The sequence below is a fragment of the Diabrotica undecimpunctata genome, chromosome 7 (assembly GCF_040954645.1).
Source record: "Diabrotica undecimpunctata isolate CICGRU chromosome 7, icDiaUnde3, whole genome shotgun sequence".
Lineage (NCBI taxonomy): Eukaryota > Metazoa > Arthropoda > Insecta > Coleoptera > Chrysomelidae > Diabrotica > Diabrotica undecimpunctata.
In genome coordinates, this window is record NC_092809.1 from 134,491,004 (window position 1) to 134,510,724 (window position 19,721).

The 19,721-nt window shown below is 34.7% G+C and overlaps 1 protein-coding gene across 2 annotated transcripts in view; it reads right to left on the minus strand.

The window, feature by feature from the left end:
* Positions 1-19,721, minus strand: part of LOC140445869 (uncharacterized) — a 117,606-nt gene that overhangs the window by 62,654 nt on the left and 35,231 nt on the right. For both annotated transcript variants that reach the window (XM_072538269.1, XM_072538270.1), the window contains exon 4: positions 7,964-8,210. In XM_072538269.1, coding sequence (XP_072394370.1) covers positions 7,964-8,210 — 247 coding nt within the window. The remainder of the gene's footprint in view (positions 1-7,963; positions 8,211-19,721) is intronic.

Consider the following 19,721-nt stretch of genomic DNA (forward strand, 5'->3'; position numbering starts at 1 on the left):
CTTCTTCATCTACGTCGTGGTCACCTTCGAAAGACGCCAGCCGGTTATGGTGTACTATCATCGGCTTTTCCCTCGGAATCTTGCTTATTCGGTAGATGACATCGTTGATCTTCTCCATAATGAGGTATGAACCTTCCCAAAACTGCTGCAATTTGGGAGAACAACCTTTTCGCTTCTTGGGATTATACAGCCATACTTTGTCGTTCTTCTTAAAGCAACCCTTTTCGGCTTGTGTATCGTACCGTTTCTTTATTCGGTCGCTAGCGATCTGAAGGTGGGAACGGACCAACTCATGTACATCGTCCATTCTTCTTCGTAATTCGATCACATAATCTTCACCTGCTACATCTTCTCCAGGTCGACATCCAAACTCGAGATCACAAGGTAGTCGCATTTCGCGTCCGAATAGGACTTTGGCTGGTGTCTGGCCTGTTGATTCGTTAACAGCAGATCTGTAGGCCATTGTGAAGAACGGAAGGTATTGGTCCCAGTCTCGCTGATGATCGGACACCATCTTTGTCAAATACTTGCCAACTGTCCTATTCATTCGTTCTACCATACCATCCGATTGCGGATGATACGCGGTAGTTCTTGTTTTCTTCATGCCTAGTCTATCACATATTCCTTGGAATAGATCGCTTTCGAAGTTCCTGCCTTGGTCACTATGTATCTCCAAAGGCACTCCAAATCGGCTGATATATTCTTGGATCAACTTATCTGCAACGGAAGTGCGTAAATCTCGACCCACTTAGTGAAGTAATCCATTACTACCAGCATGTACTTGCCTCCATTTTCACTTTCTGGAAATGGCCCAGCGATGTCCAAAGCTATTCTTTCAAACGGGCTTCCAACATTATATTGTCTCATAGGAGCTCTCCTTTTTCGGTAAGGCCCGTTACTCGTGGCACAAATAGTACATTTCTTACACCAGTCTTTACATCGTCGGAACTGTTCATCCAATAAAACCGTTCCCGAATTCGCTGAAGGGTTTTCCTTACACCAAAATGCCCTCCCGATGGACTGTCGTGTAACTGACGAAGTACTTCGGCTATTCTGCTCTTTGGGATCACCAACTGTCTTCTCTTCTCTGAACCGTCATCATTTTCCAGGACTCGTTTGAGCAAGCCATCTTCGATGATAAATGAGTCCCACTGGGCCCAATACGTCTTAACTACTGAGCATAGGTTTGATATTTCCTGCCAAGGTGGTCGACGGCTTTCCTCTTTCCATTTTCGGATTTTCTGTATAACTGGATCTCTCTCTTGTTCTTCCCTTATCTTAGTAGGCGTCCAGTCGTCGTTGACAATCGTCGTTCTTAGCACTGCTGCTTCCTTGGATTCCGTTTTGTTGCAGTGGGGACACTCTGCTGGGCATGGCCGTCTGGAAAGAGAATCAGCGTTTCTGTGGCTAACTCCGGCTCGGTGCTCAATCTTAAAATCGTATTCTTGGAGTCGTTCGATCCACCTGGCTATCTGACCCTCTGGATTCTTAAACTGCATCAACCACTTAAGGGCGGCATGGTCGGTTCGGATTAAAAACTTCCTTCCATAGAGGTATTGATAGAAGTGCTCCACTGATTTCACTACTGCCAGAAGTTCTCTTCTCGTGACGCAATAATTCCGCTCAGGTTTTGAAAGAACTTTACTAAAATATCCGAGGACTCGTTCCTGTCCTCCTTGAATCTGAGACAGCACTCCTCCAATTCCCACATTACTTGCATCTGTATCTAAGATGAACTCTCCTTCTGGCAGTGGATACCCTAAAATTGGTGCTGTTATTAAATGCTTTTTCAAGGTCTCAAAGGCATTTTGGCAGTCTGTATCCCAGCGGTAATCTCTTGCTTCCTCCGTAAGTCGCGTTAATGGCTTAGCGATATCTGCAAACTTCTTAATAAACCTCCGGTAGTAAGTACATAGTCCAAGAAAACTTCTCACTTGATGTTTGTCAGTTGGTTTTGGCCATTCCTTAATGGAATCGATTTTTCCCTTATCCACGGCCACTCCTTCTTTACTGACTATATGACCCAGATAATTGACTTTACCTTGAAATAGCTGGCACTTCTTGGGGTTTAACATCAATTGGGCAGCTTTAAGTCGATTAAAAACGTTTTCTAAATTCTTCAGATGTTCTTCGAATGTCTCCCCCAAGACGATTATGTCATCCAAATAAACCAGGCATGTTTTCCAAGATAACCCTCTCAACACATTTTCCATAAGCCTCTCAAATGTCGCAGGAGCATTACAGAGTCCAAATGGCATAACGTTGAATTGCCACAATCCAGATCCTGTGGTGAAGGCCGTCTTTTCTTTATCTACTGGGTCCATTTCTACCTGCCAGTATCCAGACTTCAAATCCAAAGTAGAAAACAATTTACTTCCAGCCAATGTGTCCAATGTGTCATCGATCCGAGGCAGAGGATAACTATCTTTCTTGGTAACGTTGTTCAGCAAACGGTAATCCACACAGAACCTCGTCGTTCCGTCTTTCTTCTTAACCAGGACCACCGGAGAGACCCATGGGCTCGTAGAAGGTTCTATCACCCCGTCTTTCTTCATTTCCTGAACAATCGTTTCAGCTTCCTCTCTTTTCGCCTGTGGTAAACGTCGAGCTGTTTGACGAATTGGCTTAGCATTACCAGTATCAATTTTATGCTTAACAACGGTAGTTCTTCCCGTCTTTCCTCCTTTCGGTACGAAAATATCACGATACTGCCGAAGAAATTCCCTTAATTTCCTTTTCTCCATCTGATTTAGAGACTGTCCTGCAACTGCAACCATTTGGTCGAATTTGTCGTTGGAATTATCAGATGTTGTCGCCTGACGGATTATTGATGTCGCAGGTACACAAGTTCCTAATTTTGTCTCTTTCTTGATGGTCACTGGGTAGTCGTTGACATTGATAAGTCTCACAGGAATTTCTTTAGCCGAAGTCACCAATTCCTTTCCAATTATGATTCCACGGCCAACCTCATCGTCGTGGTTCCAAGGCTCCATCATAACAGGTGTCCCTTCGTCTACAATTCCCTGTAGTCGCGCTACTATGATCGTTTTGCTTCTTGCAGGCACGACTGTATCTTCTTTAATGGCTGCTTGCACAGTGTTGTTATTATGTGGATGAAGAAATACCTCCTCGTTGCCAACTTTGATTACCTTATTCTTAAAATCCAATTGGAATCCATGCATATTCATTACGTCCATTCCTAATATAACATCCTCTTCGATGTCAGCAACTATAACAGTATGGACGAACTTTTCTGCTCCAATTCCCAATTGTACCTGGATTTCTCCATGAATGTTGGCATTTTCACCTGTAGCGGTCCGAAGTCGCAACCTCGTTGGTAACAGTTTCTTTCGGCTGTTTATAACTGTCGGGCGTATAATGGTTCTGGTCGCTCCGGTATCCACCAACAACGTATGCTTTTTACCATTTATGTCTCCATCTACATAGACACTATCTTCACGACATTTCAAAGAAGCTATTAGTATAAGAGGGTCTTTGGAAAAGTTCCGGGTCGAAGCTGCTCCCCTAAAGCCGACTCGTTCTGGTTTTCCTGATGGTGAGTTTCTTGATTTTATGGTCTTCGTTTTCTTGCATGTAATACTTTTCATCATATTAACGAGCTGGTCAAGTTTATCTTCATCTCCTTCCTCTTTTACAGTCCTAACTTTACTGCACCCGCCAGAGGCCTGCGTAGCTGACTCGTATTCGAGGGCGGCGGATAAGACATCAACCAGCGTCTTGTGACGAGCTAATCGTAGTGTTCTCTGCATTTCATGATCACGAAGACCATCAATAAACGTTTGAACGGCCAATTTTTCCATCATGTCTTCGGGAGCTGTTGGATAAGCATATCGTACTAATCTGGCAATATCTACCTCATATTCTTGAAGAGCCTCATCTTTCTTCTGTCGACGATTTTTAAGCTGCGACTGATATACATGCTCCAAATGTTCGTGGCCATATCGCATATTTAACCTCTTCAGTTGTTCGAAATCATCGGTCTCCTCTACGGCTATGGTCTGAAGCACATCTAAGGCATCTCCTCGAAGAGCGATAGTCAGGTTTACAGCCTTTTCTTTTTCAGACCATCCATTCGCTCTTGCGGCTGATTCGAACTGTTTCATGTAGTTGTTCCATGATGATTTTCCGTCGAAAGTTGGGACTTTAACATGAATAGAACCTCCACTTCCTTTAAATTTCGGCCGTGTCTCCAACTTACATTTTGTCTCGTCTTCTTTTATCTCCACTGTAATCGGATTGTTACCTCTCTCTGCTGTCCCTGTTTCCTCCATCTTCCTTTCCATCTCTTTCATCTTTTCTTCGAAGGCCAACATATCGGCAGCAACTTGGTTTTTTAACGAAGATATTCTATCGTCAAGGGCAGACATCTCAGAAGTTACTTTAGAGATTTCCGAAGAGATGTTAGCCGAAACTTTGCTTTCCAGGGACGAAATCTCGTTAGAAACTTTGTTTTCTAATGACGCAATGTCACCAGAAACTTTAGCTACATCGGAAGAAACTTTCGAAATATCGTCAGAAACTTTGTTCTCCAATGATGCGATGTCACCAGAAACTTTGACTACATCACCAGAAACTTTCGAAATCGACGAGAGGACAGCATCTTCAAATATATAAGTCTCAGGATCTAGTCCTTCTTCTAGCAAAGCGTTCTTTAGTCGTTGGACTAACTCAGCCTTTTTTCCGGTAGAAGCTAATTCTCTGTCTTCGAGATGTCTTCTTAAATTTGTCACTGTGAGCTCATAAATCGTCGTCATTTTCACAATTTATTTTATATCACACTTCTGCACCACTGTAATGTCTTTTTTTTATTTATAATTATTTATATTTTGTTGTGAATTAGTCATAATATATTTACGGTTATTTTTAGGCCATGATATTTATCGTAACATTACAAACCAAATGTAAAGCGAAGTTAACTTATATGCATCAAATTAAGTATTCTGGAAATACTAAATTTCGTACGCTTATGAGTTTCACAGATATCACCATTTCCTATTTAGATGAAACCTGGCTAAACAAAAATCTTAGAGTTTCAAACGTATGGGTAGATAAAAATATTACAAGTTCTTGACAAGCTTTTCTAAATATATATATATATATATATATATATATATATATATATATATATATATATATATGTATATATATATATATATGTCCAAAAGTTTGGAATATTTCATCTTTTTATTGATTTTTATATATAAAATCTTCTGAATAGTTAAAATCATTTTGTTTCAATTATCTACAATACTAAATAAATCTCAAAACCAGACGATATGCGAAAAAATATTTATTTTCTTGGAGTGAAAAACTTACAATGTACAACTTACATTTAAAAATAAATTAGTATAGAAAAAAAAAATTTTTAATAAAATTAATAATAAGTATTTCCTCCATTGGCCTGTATGCAAGCCTGTAGGCGATTTGGCATGCTGCCGATTAACTGGTCGAGCTGGGCTTGCGGAATTCTCTCCCATTCTTCACGAGCAGCATCTTTAAGTTCTCAAAGTGTAATAGGGGGATTGTTTCGCTTCTTGATGCCCGTTTTGAGAATGTCCCAAGCATGTTCAATAAAGTTCATGTCGGGGGAATTCGAGGGCCACTGTAATGTAGATATTCCTTCTTCTTCAAGAAAATTTTGTTCTGCTGATGTTCGATGAGGAGGTGCGTTGTCATTCATAAACACAAATTCATCACCTACTGCCCCTCGGAATAGACGTATGACAGGATTTAAAACTTCCTTGATGTATACAGCACCAGTGACTCTTCTCTCCAGAACCAGCAGTAACGTCCATGTACCACTCATAATACCACCCCAAACCATAATACTGCCACCTTCAAATGAGATACGCGGTTTAGCTGTTTCTAGTGGGGCTTGTCGTCCTGGGGCCCTCCAAACCAGTGTTCTTCGCGAATCAGATACCAAGTCAATTTTGGACTCATCAGAGAACATCACGTTATTCCAGTTAGGATCATGATGCGTCATTTCTCGAGCCCGTTGGAACCTTACTATTTTGTGTTGGTAGGTCAGTTTCGGAACACGTAGCGGTCTTCTACGATACAAATTTACCGCATTTAGTCTGCCTGTTATTATTTGCCGTAAAATATTCAGTCCTTGAAGCCTAGAAATTTCTCTGGATATACCACTTGTCGATTCCAGACGATTTCTACGAGCTATAAATTTTATTTGCCGGTCTTGTGCTGCTGTTGTACATCGATTTCTATCACTTCTGAGACGATCCTTGACTTTATTTGTATCTTGGAATTTTTTTTTAATTTTCGATACAGCACTCTGAGTAACATCAGCAATATTCACGATATAACTTTGGCTAAAGTCCTGTTGTAACAAAGCAATTACTCTGGATCTGTCAAAATGAGATATCACGTTTTTAGGCATTTTTAAACGGATCAATTCAAATTTAAACGAAGACTGAAATAATGTGTAAATACGCTAATCAGGTGAATGTGACCATAATCATACAAAAATGATTCAAATTTTCATTTAAAAACCCTCTAGAATAAATATCAACAACACTTTTAAAACCGCCATAGGCGTAGATATATTATTTGTACTTATTCCAAACTTTTGGACATGTATATATATATATATATATATATATATATATATATATATACATATATATATATATATATATATATATATATATATATATATATATATATATATATATATATTGAGTGATTTTAGTTTGACCCATTTACCTGACGTTTGCAGGAAAAGTAATAGTTTTAAGTACCTAGGATCGGTAATATAGATATATACGTATTAATAATTATAGTCTAATAAATCTAATACCTTAGAACGTTTCACATTTGCCAAAAACAATACAGGTCAGAGTGAGTTTGCTTAAAGGTCAAACTGCTAATAAACTATTAATTAAAAGAGAAAAAAATATGCGTCGAGTCACCTTCTGTAACGGAAGCACAACAACGCCTGCTTGAGATGCTTGAGTTTTTAATTTTTGTTTAGTTGCCTAAAAAGTTTCAAACAGGAATTTGGAAATTTCTAACAGATTCGTTCTGGGATGTTTAGCAAGTAACCTTTTATAGCCAGGGGCCTACAGTTTTTCACGTTGGAGAAATTAGAACGCAAAATTTCTCTAAGTAGATATGATCGAATTATTGTCCACAGAATATTAAAAAGCTCAAAAACGACATACATACTCCAAATCTGTTCAACATTAATCTTATTAATCTTAAAAAAGATGGCTAACTAAACAGGGTGGGTACCAGAAAATACAAAACTTTTCTCAAGGCGCACTAAAATGTTTAATATATACACAGACATAAAATATAGTATGTACTTGATTACGATAAAAGACAAAATAGTTATGATAGAGTAAGCTTATTTGGTGTCCACTATATTGTCATTTAAATAGAGGTTTTAAAATTGTTAAACTTTTTATATAAGAAAAATGAGCAATTATAACAAATATAATAAATTCTTCCTTGACACGCCTGCTAGACTCGCTAAAATAATTTACTTACGATATTGCTTATATTTCTATTATACTGCCCATTTCCGTTTCATTTAAAACATTAATCAAATTTACTAAGCATTTATGCAACCTTAGTTGAATGCATTTCTACTTTTTTAAAACACCCACATAACGTATACACCCGACCTCTACTTTGTATCTCACATAATTTTAACATATATACCTCAGGTCGACTCAGCCTGAATAAAATGAGTACCTTGGGTAAAATCAGGGGTAATAATAGGCGGTTAAAGCGTAGCACTGGCCATGTTACCTTCCGTGTATACCGTAGGCCCTAGATATAGCAGACTATCCTGCTATACTCCCAAAGCCGCGAGCGGTATAAAACGGGAGACTATTATTATACCTCTGTTTGTTAAGCATAATATGCATTAAAAAAGAAAGTTTTAAAGTTTTATAGTAAAATATTTGGATATACTTACTTCATATTTAATTCTGGATTGTTTGATGTATTAATGTAATGAATATGTGATTCAGGCCGTCGTGGAATATTAGGCGGTGTCCATGCTGGGTATTGTTGAGGTACCGTTGGTGTTTCATCTGGACTTTTAAAAGGAATATCGGTATCTGAAGTATCTGTTTGAGTTTCTGGTTTGTTGAATTCATATTCTTCTTCTGAAAACATGAAGTGGGTTTGGGACCAAACGTTAGTAACTTCTTTGCTTTCTTCTAAGAGTCAAAATAAAGAATATGTTAATATTTCAATAGATTATTAAATTTCAAGATCTTAAATTTCCAAAGAGAATGAACATAATATACTTTAATTATTAAAGTACTGATAAACGAAGAGATTATTTTATCAATAATTGTAAAGTTAATATATAATAAGTTTTTATGTATAAGTTTTTAATATTGGAGCACAGAATAGCTTGTCTAAAAGTATTATCATTATCAGGCTGTATATAGATTAGAGAAGTTTTAATACATAGTAGGAGGACATAGGAACTTCTTCTTCTTTATATGCCTTGTCCTTCAAGAACATTGGCAATCAGTCGCATGATCTATACTTCGTCTGCAGCAGACCTAGATAGTGTCGTGGTGCTGGTTCCATATCACTGGCGGATAGTTTTGAGACAAAATCTTCTTGGTCGTCTACGACTACATTTCTCTTCTTTTTGTCCTAAATAATTACCGTACCCTCTACTGTTCTCAGTAAAAATAGATCTACTTGAGGAATGTAAGCTGCTATTCTAATTTTAGGTAGCAGCACTGAAAGTGGAATACGTATTCTGAAAACGTTCTGTAATTTAGCCCCAAAGAGTTCTTTTAAATAAATACACTTTTTATAAAGGATCTTTAACTTAAACTTTTTGTCATATAATGGTATACAGCCGACTAACAGGAAATCAACATTTCCTTGTGAATATCATTTTAGTAAATTTTCGTAGTTAATTCAATTGACTTTAAATTAATAGGAAAAAAACGTAAAAAACATTGATTACTTCAACAAAATACATTTAGTAACCGATACGTTTTAAAAATACACTTCCTGTATAAACAGAATGTGGGCCGGTTTTAACGCATCGGGAATCTGGAACGTATGATGTTATACTAAAATGCTTTTATTTTGTCACACCAAAAATATTCTATGCAGATTTATGTACAGTGAAAGTCAAATAAAGTTGCGGTCACGTCATCATTGTGAACATTTGCAGCGTTGTCAGATGGTTTATGAAGTATGAAAATTTACAGAAAAGAACTGAAGTAAACAAAAAAAAACGTATGTGGCAGTCCAGTGGTACTGCCGGTAGAAGTTATACTTCTATACACGCGTTCGTCGATAATAATTTATATGGGAGTCAATCTGCACAATCATTACATATGTAATGCTATAAGTAAGAGAGAGCAGAAAGAGAAAAAGAATTAGGTATATGGTGCATCGTTTGCTGTATATAAACATTTGACCTGTAATAGCAGTATAGTAAGTAAATGAAGGATTGAATCAATATTTTAATGAAAATATATATTTTTATTTTTATATATGTATAAAAGGAGTTGAATGCAAAAAAATTTTTTTACACATATTTAGTATGCGTAAAATAATACAGTAAAATTCATTGTTCATTTTGTTATTAATAAAAAAATACAATACAATACACTGCCACATAATTCAATATTATAATACAATACAAATTAAAATGTAATATTCATAAGTATTTAAAAATGACAATATACATAACTAACGCATATGTTTAATTTATCATGATAATAATATTAATAAAAAAATAATAATATTAATAAATATTAAATATGTTTACAAAAGGAACATTTTTATTCTCGAGAGTGAAAGAGAGAGAAAATATATTTTCTGTCTCTCTCTTACCTATATCTTACATATGTAATAATTTTGCCGATTCACTCAATATATACGAATACACACAAATTTCCAACGTCGAACGCGGGTATAGAAGTATAACTTCAAAAATTGTTTGTGGAAGATAAAAATAAAAAACCAACAACTCGGATTATGTTGTAAATTTTCATTTAATTTAAAAATTTAGCATTTTTGCGTATATTACATATATTTAATAAGACTAACGTGAGGTTTTTAAATGTTTCAAAAATAAAATAGGAAATTCATATTGGGATTCAAACTCACATACACCAGCGTATGAACCAAACATGTAAAATATTTGCCAATTAGACATGACACAAATATATTTCAAAATTGACAGTTCTCGGTCATACAGTGATTTATTGAGATAATTATTTTTAAATACAAAAGACCAAAATAATTATGAACATTTAATAAATAATACAAAACATATCACATAAATAATAATATTAATAAATATTATATTATATATATATATGTACATTATTCTATATATAATATATATATTATTAAATATATATACAAAAGGAAAAATTTTATTCTCGAGAGAGGAAGAGAGAGAAAATACATCTTCTGTCTCTCTTACTCATTATCTTAAATATGTAATGATTTCACCGATTCACTCCCGTACAAATTTCCAACGTGGAGCGCGCGTATAGAAGTATAACTTCAAAATGTGAAGATAGCAAATTTTACACTATATTAAATGGAATTTGAAAATGAGTGTTTTTTTTTCATTTGTTTTTTGTTAATTAAATTCATGAATAGATTTCACAAAGTAAGGAATTCCACAATAAAAGTGGTAAGGTTATTACTAAGTTACCAAACAATAGATATAATCAAAAAAAAAAAATAATGAACGTATTTTCAAAGACAAAACATGACATTAAAAAAACAACATCAACGAACTAAACATTTTCTGAATCTGATTTCACATTAGTGTCACTCTCTCCACTATTAACATTTATTACTATTGGACTAATTTCTTGACGATTAGATATTCTTTCTCTCTCATACCATTTAAATATTTCTCTTTCAGTATGATTGGTAGAGTTTTTCCACATATCAGGAGTAATCATGTAAAGTGCCTCATGCCACATGTTTAGGCAGTTGTTAGCGCTGTTATCATCTCTACCAATGTGCCTATTGTAATAATTTTTTGCTATGTCATACCGTCCATTACATATATTTGGTTTGTGGTTTATTTCTAAAAAAATGTTTAAAATAAATGAAATTTATATGTAAGATTATATCTGTATATTTCCTGAGAAATGATGCGCAACAGTTATGTTTTGAACATCTTATGGGAATAGGAAATGTTTTTTTCTATCAACATGATAATGACTAAGTTGAGTTTTTGAACAAAATATTGCTTCAGCATCCACTATAAATCCGGTTTCGTTTCCAGCATAGAGTATCATATATCTGCAATGATATTATTTAAATGTTCATATAATAACTTATGTTAATACAACAAACCTTTTGCCATCCGTTTTGGTGGTTTTAACACTCTTTATATTTTCATTTTCAAAGGTAGACCGGTCCATCTGGCTTTTGTTGATCTAAAGAAAGCATATGACTCAATACCTAGAGTCAAATTATGGGAAGCAATGAATGATCTCGGAATCCGACAAACACTAATAAAAGCAGTTAAAGCACTATACAAAGAAAACAAAGTAGCTATTAAATGTGGAAATAAAACCTACAATCCATTTAAGACGACAAAAGGACTTCTACAAGGCTGTGCTACGTCCCCTACTCTGTTTAAAATATTCTTGGAAAAGACACTCAAACCATGGAGGAGAAAGTGCGAAGGAATGGGCATACCAGTAAGAGACGAATACCTATACACCTTAAGTTTTGCCGACGATCAAGTAGTCATCGCACAAGATGAAGAAGATCTCAGCTTTATGCTCAGAAAACTAGAAGAAGAATATAAAAACAACGGAATGGAAATAAACTTAGAGAAAACCGAATACCTAACAACAGAAAACAAGGATATGAGAAACCTAGAGATAGACGAGGGAAGACAAATAAATGGAACAGATAAATTCAAGTATTTAGGAACCATAATATCGAACCAGGGAACAACAGAAGAAGATATAAACAACATACTGAGACAAACAAGAAACTGTATAAGACAACTAAACTCAGTGTTGTGGGATAAGAACATTACGATAAAGACAAAAAAGAGAATATATAACACCCTGACAAGAAGTATCCTGACATATGGGTCCGAAAACTGGACAATAAACAAGAGAAATAGAGGTAGAATAAGAGCGGTAGAAATGGAGTTCCTGAGGAGAAGCTGTAGACTTACAAAAAGAGACAGAATTGAAAACGCAGAGATTAAGCGGAGAATGGGAGTGCAATCAGACATAAACGACTATATAGAGGAGAATAGACTATCCTGGTACGGCCACGTCAGAAGAGCGGACAGAGGACGCTGGATAAACAAAATCACAGAATGGAGCCCGATTGGAAGAAGAAAGAGAGGAAGACCCCGAAGGTCATTCAGAGATGAAATCGACGAGGCTATGGAGAAAAGAACCCTGCGAGATGGAGACTGGAATGACAGGGAAAATTGGAGAAAACGGTTGAGTGAAGGAAGACAGTGAAAACTGTGGAAATCCTTAGTAGTAGTAGTATATTTTCAGTTTGCCAATAATGACCAATGATCCCATTTTGAAATATCCAAGTTTCATCGAGAAACACGAATTGGTATATACCTTCATATTTCGCTTCTTTATAAGTTCTCAAGAATTGTACACTTTAACAAACAACGTTAGGTAATTCCATAAGTCCTCGTCGTGAATTATCCTTAATCCGCTCAAACCCAAGTTCTTTGATCAATCTTTTTAAAGAAGAGATACTACCATTAAATAATTCTTTATCTTTCAGTTGGAACCACAGTGATTGAACCGTCACGTTCTATTCTAAAAGCATACAGAAATAAGATTATGTTAAATGTATATTTGTTATAATCATACTGACTTCTCTGTTACATATTGTAAATGGTATCACGAATAGAGCTTGTATTTAAAGTTGTTGTATTTGCTACTTGTTTATAAGTGCAACGCTTTTTCTTAGGTGACTCGAACTGTTTACCTTTTTTCTGAATTTGACATATGCTGCTTACTGTTCTTACACTGATTTTTAAATCAGCAGCTACACGTTAAAATAATACAAATTTTTGTAAAGTAAAGTAATGATATTTTATTCGCATATTACCTCCTGCACAGCGTTTAAGGATAACAAAGGGCCATTATTATTCCTTCCTTCTTCAAAATAGTTAACTAATAAAGATACAAGTTCTTTGCATCGACTATTCAGGGGCATTTTGGAAAATGAATAAATGTTTTTCACAAGATAACCTCAAAAATCGATGATACCACAAGTACAAAAGTCACAGAACACTGATTGAAAACTCAACAAACGACGCGTCAACATGACAATATTTCTGGTAGTGTCTAATACTCCATCATTAATTGGTGGTTTCTTCATAAACATTTCAACACAAAATTTTACAATGAGGGACGTCTAAATTCAAAAAAGCTATATTTTATATACATTATTTGGTTTCTTTAAATAATGTTTATTAATAACAGTTTCTTATTGATCGGGTTATTTTTAGAAGTGATTGTTTAGCAAACTAAAGTAACATACACTTTTCTATAGAAATGTAGCCACACATACAATAGAATTACGACCTTGATGACGTGCACGCAACTTTATTTGGCTTTTACTGTATGTCTGAATTGTCAATATAAATGAGTCAGATAAAATTGAAGTATTAAAAGAATTTTTCACAAAAAAAAAACAAAATTTGTTTAATTTACTAACGTTTGTATTTTGAGAACAATTTCCGAAGTGGAAATTGAAACGTCAATAAACTTGCTTTAACCTTTAATTGTTATATGTTAAGAGGTATACATGAAAAATTTGTTGAATATAACATACCTATTTACAACTTGTATATCGATTTTAAACAGGCGTTTGATGGAGGAGATCGACAAAAGATGTTAAAGCAACTATCTATATTAAGGATACCCAATAAGTTGGTTAAACTTATACGAATAACTCTGGAGGGTTCCAAAGCTATGGTTAGAATAGATGGAGATATGACGCACGCCTTTGATATTGAAAATGGAGTTAGACAAGGTGATGTCTTATCAACAACACTTTTTAATCTAACTTTAGAAGCTGTTGTTAGAAAACTGGATATAAACGGCTGTATTAATACAAGATCAATGCAAATATGCGCATATGCGGATGATGCTACCATAATAAGCCGCAACAAAAGGGTATTAAGTGAAAAAGTTATAGAACTGCAACGAGAAGCTGCTACGTTTGGTCTATATATAAATGAAAGCAAAACAAAATATATGAAGTGCGCAAAATCGAATGAACATGAGAATCTGAAGGTAGACAACCATACCTACAAATATGCCTCCACCTTTCCCTACCTAGGCTCAATAATAAATGACAACAACATCAGTCAAGAAATACAAGCACGGATTCTTAGCGGTTATAAGTGCTTTTATGCATACCAAGACTCAATGAACAGTAAGTTACTGAATCTTGAGTCTAAGCTTAGAATCTACAAAACAGTAATTAGACCAGTGGTCATATATGGATGTGAAACGTGGACCCTCTCAACCACTGATGAAAATCAACTAAGAATATTTGAGCGCAAAATATTAAGGAAGATATTTGGACCAATCCAATTCAGCGATGGTTAGTGGAGAATTAAAATGAACCACGAGCAGTGGCGGCTTTTGGGGGTAGGCAGGATAGGCCGGGCCTACCCAATAATTTTAAGAGCTTTAAAATTAAAAAACATATATTTAAAAATTATGTTAATGCATGTAAATAACTTTTAAATGTACTAAATCACTCAATACATTAGCGTCCGTTAAAACAACTATGTTATTATATTACCACAGAAAGCATCGAATCGTATTCAGGCATTTTAAATATCATTAATAGGCCCGATCGGAACTGGCCGACCCAGCTCACATAAGATCCCTGTACAAAACGCGTTTGAAGTTAAGCAGCTTGCCGGACAACGATTTATATTGTCGTGTTTATGCTTGGTGTTTAGGCACCAGACGATCGGGCCTACGACGACCATCGTTGTCACTTGTACTTAATTATCGAATTGTAATATAAATTTTCTTTTAAATTATGATAAAAAATATGTAACATAATCTATAAATCTAACATATTTTTAAACAAACATCACCATTGCAAACAAGTGCATGGTTGCCCAAATAAATTCTAAAAAATTCGTAAAATTTGAAGAAAAAAAATCACATTTGCATGATTTCTATATCGCCTTATTGTATGCAACTTATATATGTGAGATTGTTTTATAACTGATACATAAAAATGAGTTTTTATGACGCTTTACCAGGTTGCAGTAATAGTAATGTAATACTTGTATTTGCTCTTGGTATGATGTCTACAAATGGTTGTCTGGAAGTATTACGAAAATCAGACTATATTGTTGGCCGTGTTTGTTATTTTCTAATAAGAAATGTGTATGGAATTATGAAGGATACTTTGATTTAAAAAATATGTCTGCTTCCTTAAAAAACATTCCAGTTGCAAGGAATATTTAAGTAATTTCCTGTCCTTTAAGGATGTACAGAAGAGGGCATTTTCTGTTCGCGATTTGCTAGATGAAAAATCAAAAATCGCAAAAATTAGATACAACGCAGAACTTAAAATGAACAGAACAATCATTAAAAAATTAGTTAGGGGAGGGTCATGACCCCGTGACCCCTCTCTCTGAATCCGTGACTGATTACACATAGCTATTAATATGTAATTTGCTGGCTTGGCCTATCCAAAATTTTACCACACCAGCTGCCACTGACCACGAGCTGGATGAACTAATGCAAAGCGCAAATATTGTTAGATTTGTAGTCACAAAGACTAAACTGGCTTGGTCACCTAGAAAGAATGCCAGATAATTGAGCTGTAAAAGTAGTCCACACATAGAAGCCCCAAGGAAACAAAACAAGAGGAAGGCCCCGTAAAAGATGGATAGACGACGTAGAGAGAGATATTAAAACCACGAACATCAGGCAGTGGCGAAGGAAAGTATCCGACAGGGCAGAATAAAATAACATTGTTAAGCAGGCCAAGACTCACAAAGGGTTGTATCGCCATTAGAAGAAAGAAGACAAACCTTTAATTGGGGCTTATTCCCATTTAAATATTAATTCCTGTTACTTTAACTTACAGATAATTTTAATTGTTGAAATACTAAATAGTATGTGAGTCGAAATATTGGAAAATATTGAAGCTAGGTATTACTGAACATCTGTTTAGCAAAAAAAAGCCAGAGTAATAGTTGAAAACACTTTTATTACTTGAGTATTAAGTCACATTTTTTAATAAAGAAAATCCAGGTAAAATATACCAAGACACTTTTTTCAAAAATTTGTAGGGTTAATGTTTTTTTATGTTTAGTGTCAAAAATATGACCGTTGCAAAAACATTTGACCAAATTACAAAATATTTTATTTCACTACTTAGCAACACTAGTGCTTTGAAGATAGCTAACAACTTCAATCGTCATTTTCTCAATAATTCACTTTTGTGACTTTACCTCTGATGTGCTGATATATTATGGCATTGGAGCATAAATTAGTCAAACTTAAACGGCTGACGAAGTAGAGGTACTACAAAGTAGAGTACCCCTAGTACTGACATAACTCTTATATCGTTCTATTGATTCCGATTCAGACTTGAAAAGTTTGACTAAACCGACCTTATAACGGCCCAGTTAAGGAATATCACCCACACATACATCCGATAGCTTCCAATATTAAAATTAAACTGACTAATTCTGTAGAAAATATAATGAGGTTTTTGAAACAGGACATGCCATTTTCATCAGATGATGTGACGTCATCAGAACAGATGGTCCCACGCATCGCCAATAAATTAAAATTACTTCATTAAATCTGCAACGATAAGTGCTATTAATTATTAACAAATATATGTTATTAATTCAATACATATATTTACACGTGTTTCCGGTATAATATCATCATAGCTCTAGAGGGGAACGACAGTTCGTAAAAATAATTATAAATATCAAGATCAAATATCATTTATTCAAAGATATCACGACATATTGCTGAAAAGCAAGAAAAAAGTGTATTGAAGGTGTGACTTCTAATATTATCAACGTTTCGGCAGGAAAACCCAAAACTTAAAAAATCACATGCTGTTTACGAGATACCATGTATTAACTGTGAAGGTGTCTATATCGGTCAAACTAGTCAACTGCTTCAATCCAGAATTCGCTCTCACAAATATGACAAGAACAACGTCACGGCGCTCACAAAACATGAAAGTGAGAAGAAGCATAAATTTAATTTTGAAAACATAAAAGTTTTAAAAACATAACAAAACAAAAAGAAGAGGAAGATATACGAATCAATAGAAATAAAAAGAAATACCAGCGCAATAAATAACAAAAAAAATACACAAAACCTAAATAAAATATATTTCAATCTGATTTAAATAATAATGATTATAACACCATAAAAAGCTCTTAAAGTCATAACATATCTCCATTTTACCTCTGTCAAAAACATCAAGGATACGCTCATATAAAAATAATTATATACTAATGACAGTAAACCATGAGATATCAGATATCAACTTTTATTTGTCAGTTCATTAATGTCTGTGTCCCGTTTTACGTTTTGGGAAGTCATATATATATACATATTTTACAATAACTGTTTGTCTTATACATGTATATTTTAGAATCTTGACAAAGGCAAGAATTTCCTGCCGAAACGTTTATTGCAATGGAAATTAAAATCTAGTTCCACACTGTCATGTTTATGTTTATGTTCAAAAGTGATCATATTTAAGGTGCACCATATTATTATTTTAATCTCTGACTAAATATTTATTAATATGTTTATTTGTTGTACCGTTCCTGTTATTGATTTTAGTTTATTGACTGTGTTTTTTCGAAAAGACTTCATCTTAATATAATGTCTACAGTACTGATTGTTAAAACTGTTCTCAGTTTATTAATTTTGCACATATATTATATGCCTAAATATCAACAATAATTTGATCTGTTTGGATATAGGTTTTCAACAATAGTTTTCACAAATAATACTCTTTGTTATTCTGTTGTCGCTCATTCTTTGGACGTGTCCATACCAGCGTAGTTGTGATGTCCTTCGTTATTCTGTGTATAACGCACATAATTTCTTACGATTATGTCATTTCTTACTCTAACAAATTTCGTTTTTCCGACAGATTTTCTTTAGCGATTGTTCTGTCTAATCTTGCGTCTGATATACGTCTGCTATACGTTTGATAAGAGTTAGATTGCGTCTGCTATATGTCTGGTATGAGTTAAATTGCTTCTGCTATAAGTTTACTATGCGTTAGATTGCGTCTTCTGTACGTCTGCTATACCTGATGTACGTCTCATATACGTTTGATAAACGTCTGCTATACGTCTGATATGCGTCTGCTATACGTCTTATATGAGTTAGAACGCGTCTGCTATACGTCTTATATGCGTTAGATAGCGTCAGGTATACGTCTGCTATATGTTAGATCGCGTTAGATATCTGTTAGCTGATGTTTAAGCACTTAAACTACGTTTTAAGTATATTAATATAGCGTGGTTGACATTTTGGTGTTATATTTGCCTTTGTTTTTTGTGATAATATAATCATTAGCCCATCCTCTTTCATTTACCGCTTCATACGTAGTAATTGAACCAATAACAACGAAGATACGGTATAGTGCTATTTTGGCAATGTTGCCATGTTTGATTTGAATGTTGTTATATTCGATATCCCATCCTCTTTTATTTGACGTCTCACACGTCAAAATCGGACCAATAACAACGGGGATACAATATATAGTGCCGTTTTGGCAATGTCTTTCCGTCTGTTTTTTGTGTTAACGTATTGTTAAAAACTCGCATTGTTTTATTAAAAATTCACACACTGAATGCACAAAAATTTTAATCATGTTTCACCGACGATAGCAAAACTAGAAATGATTTTAACACGGCGCCAGTGTGATGGGGTATGACATACCTACCCCAGTGATTTTAAAATTAGAGCCAATATTTTTATCGGTAAATTAGCGTGACAGGCATTTCAGTACCTTTCGTTAAAACCTTGAAGGAGGTCTCGCAGTTGTTGATTTACTTTAGAAGTGAACGCACGCATCGCTGTTTTGATCCAAACGTCGTTGGGGTATTATATACCCCACCACATAGGTAAGTTAATATATTTATGGTAGTATTATTTGAATTGAGCATTCACATTTTTATATAATTTCTGTTGAAAGTATTTATTTTTAATGAAAATGTAAAATTTTATACATAAATTATTTATGTTTTTGTTCTAGATTATGGCTTATCGATATGAACGGGAGCAGGCGATGCTTCAAGCTTTATGGGACGATTCTCAAGACGATGATGTAGTAATTGGATCTGCAAGCGAGAACGAATCCGACAATGAAGATAACAGTAGCCACAACTCTGACAGCGAGGAAGATGCTATTGATTTAGAACAGTCGGTGGCTGATATAGAAATCGAAAATAAACTTTTGGGACAAGGACAGGAGAGTCAAAAGAAACATTACGTAGGTAAGGACGACACTAAATGGTCTTCAACATGCTTTCCTATAAATGTAAGAATACGCTCAGTAAATATCATTAAGCATTTACCAGGTGTAAAACGAAATGCAAAAATGACGAAAACTCCCTTAGAATGTTTTAATTTACTTTTTACACCTAGTATGACGGATGATGTCGTAACTTGGACTAATATAAAAAT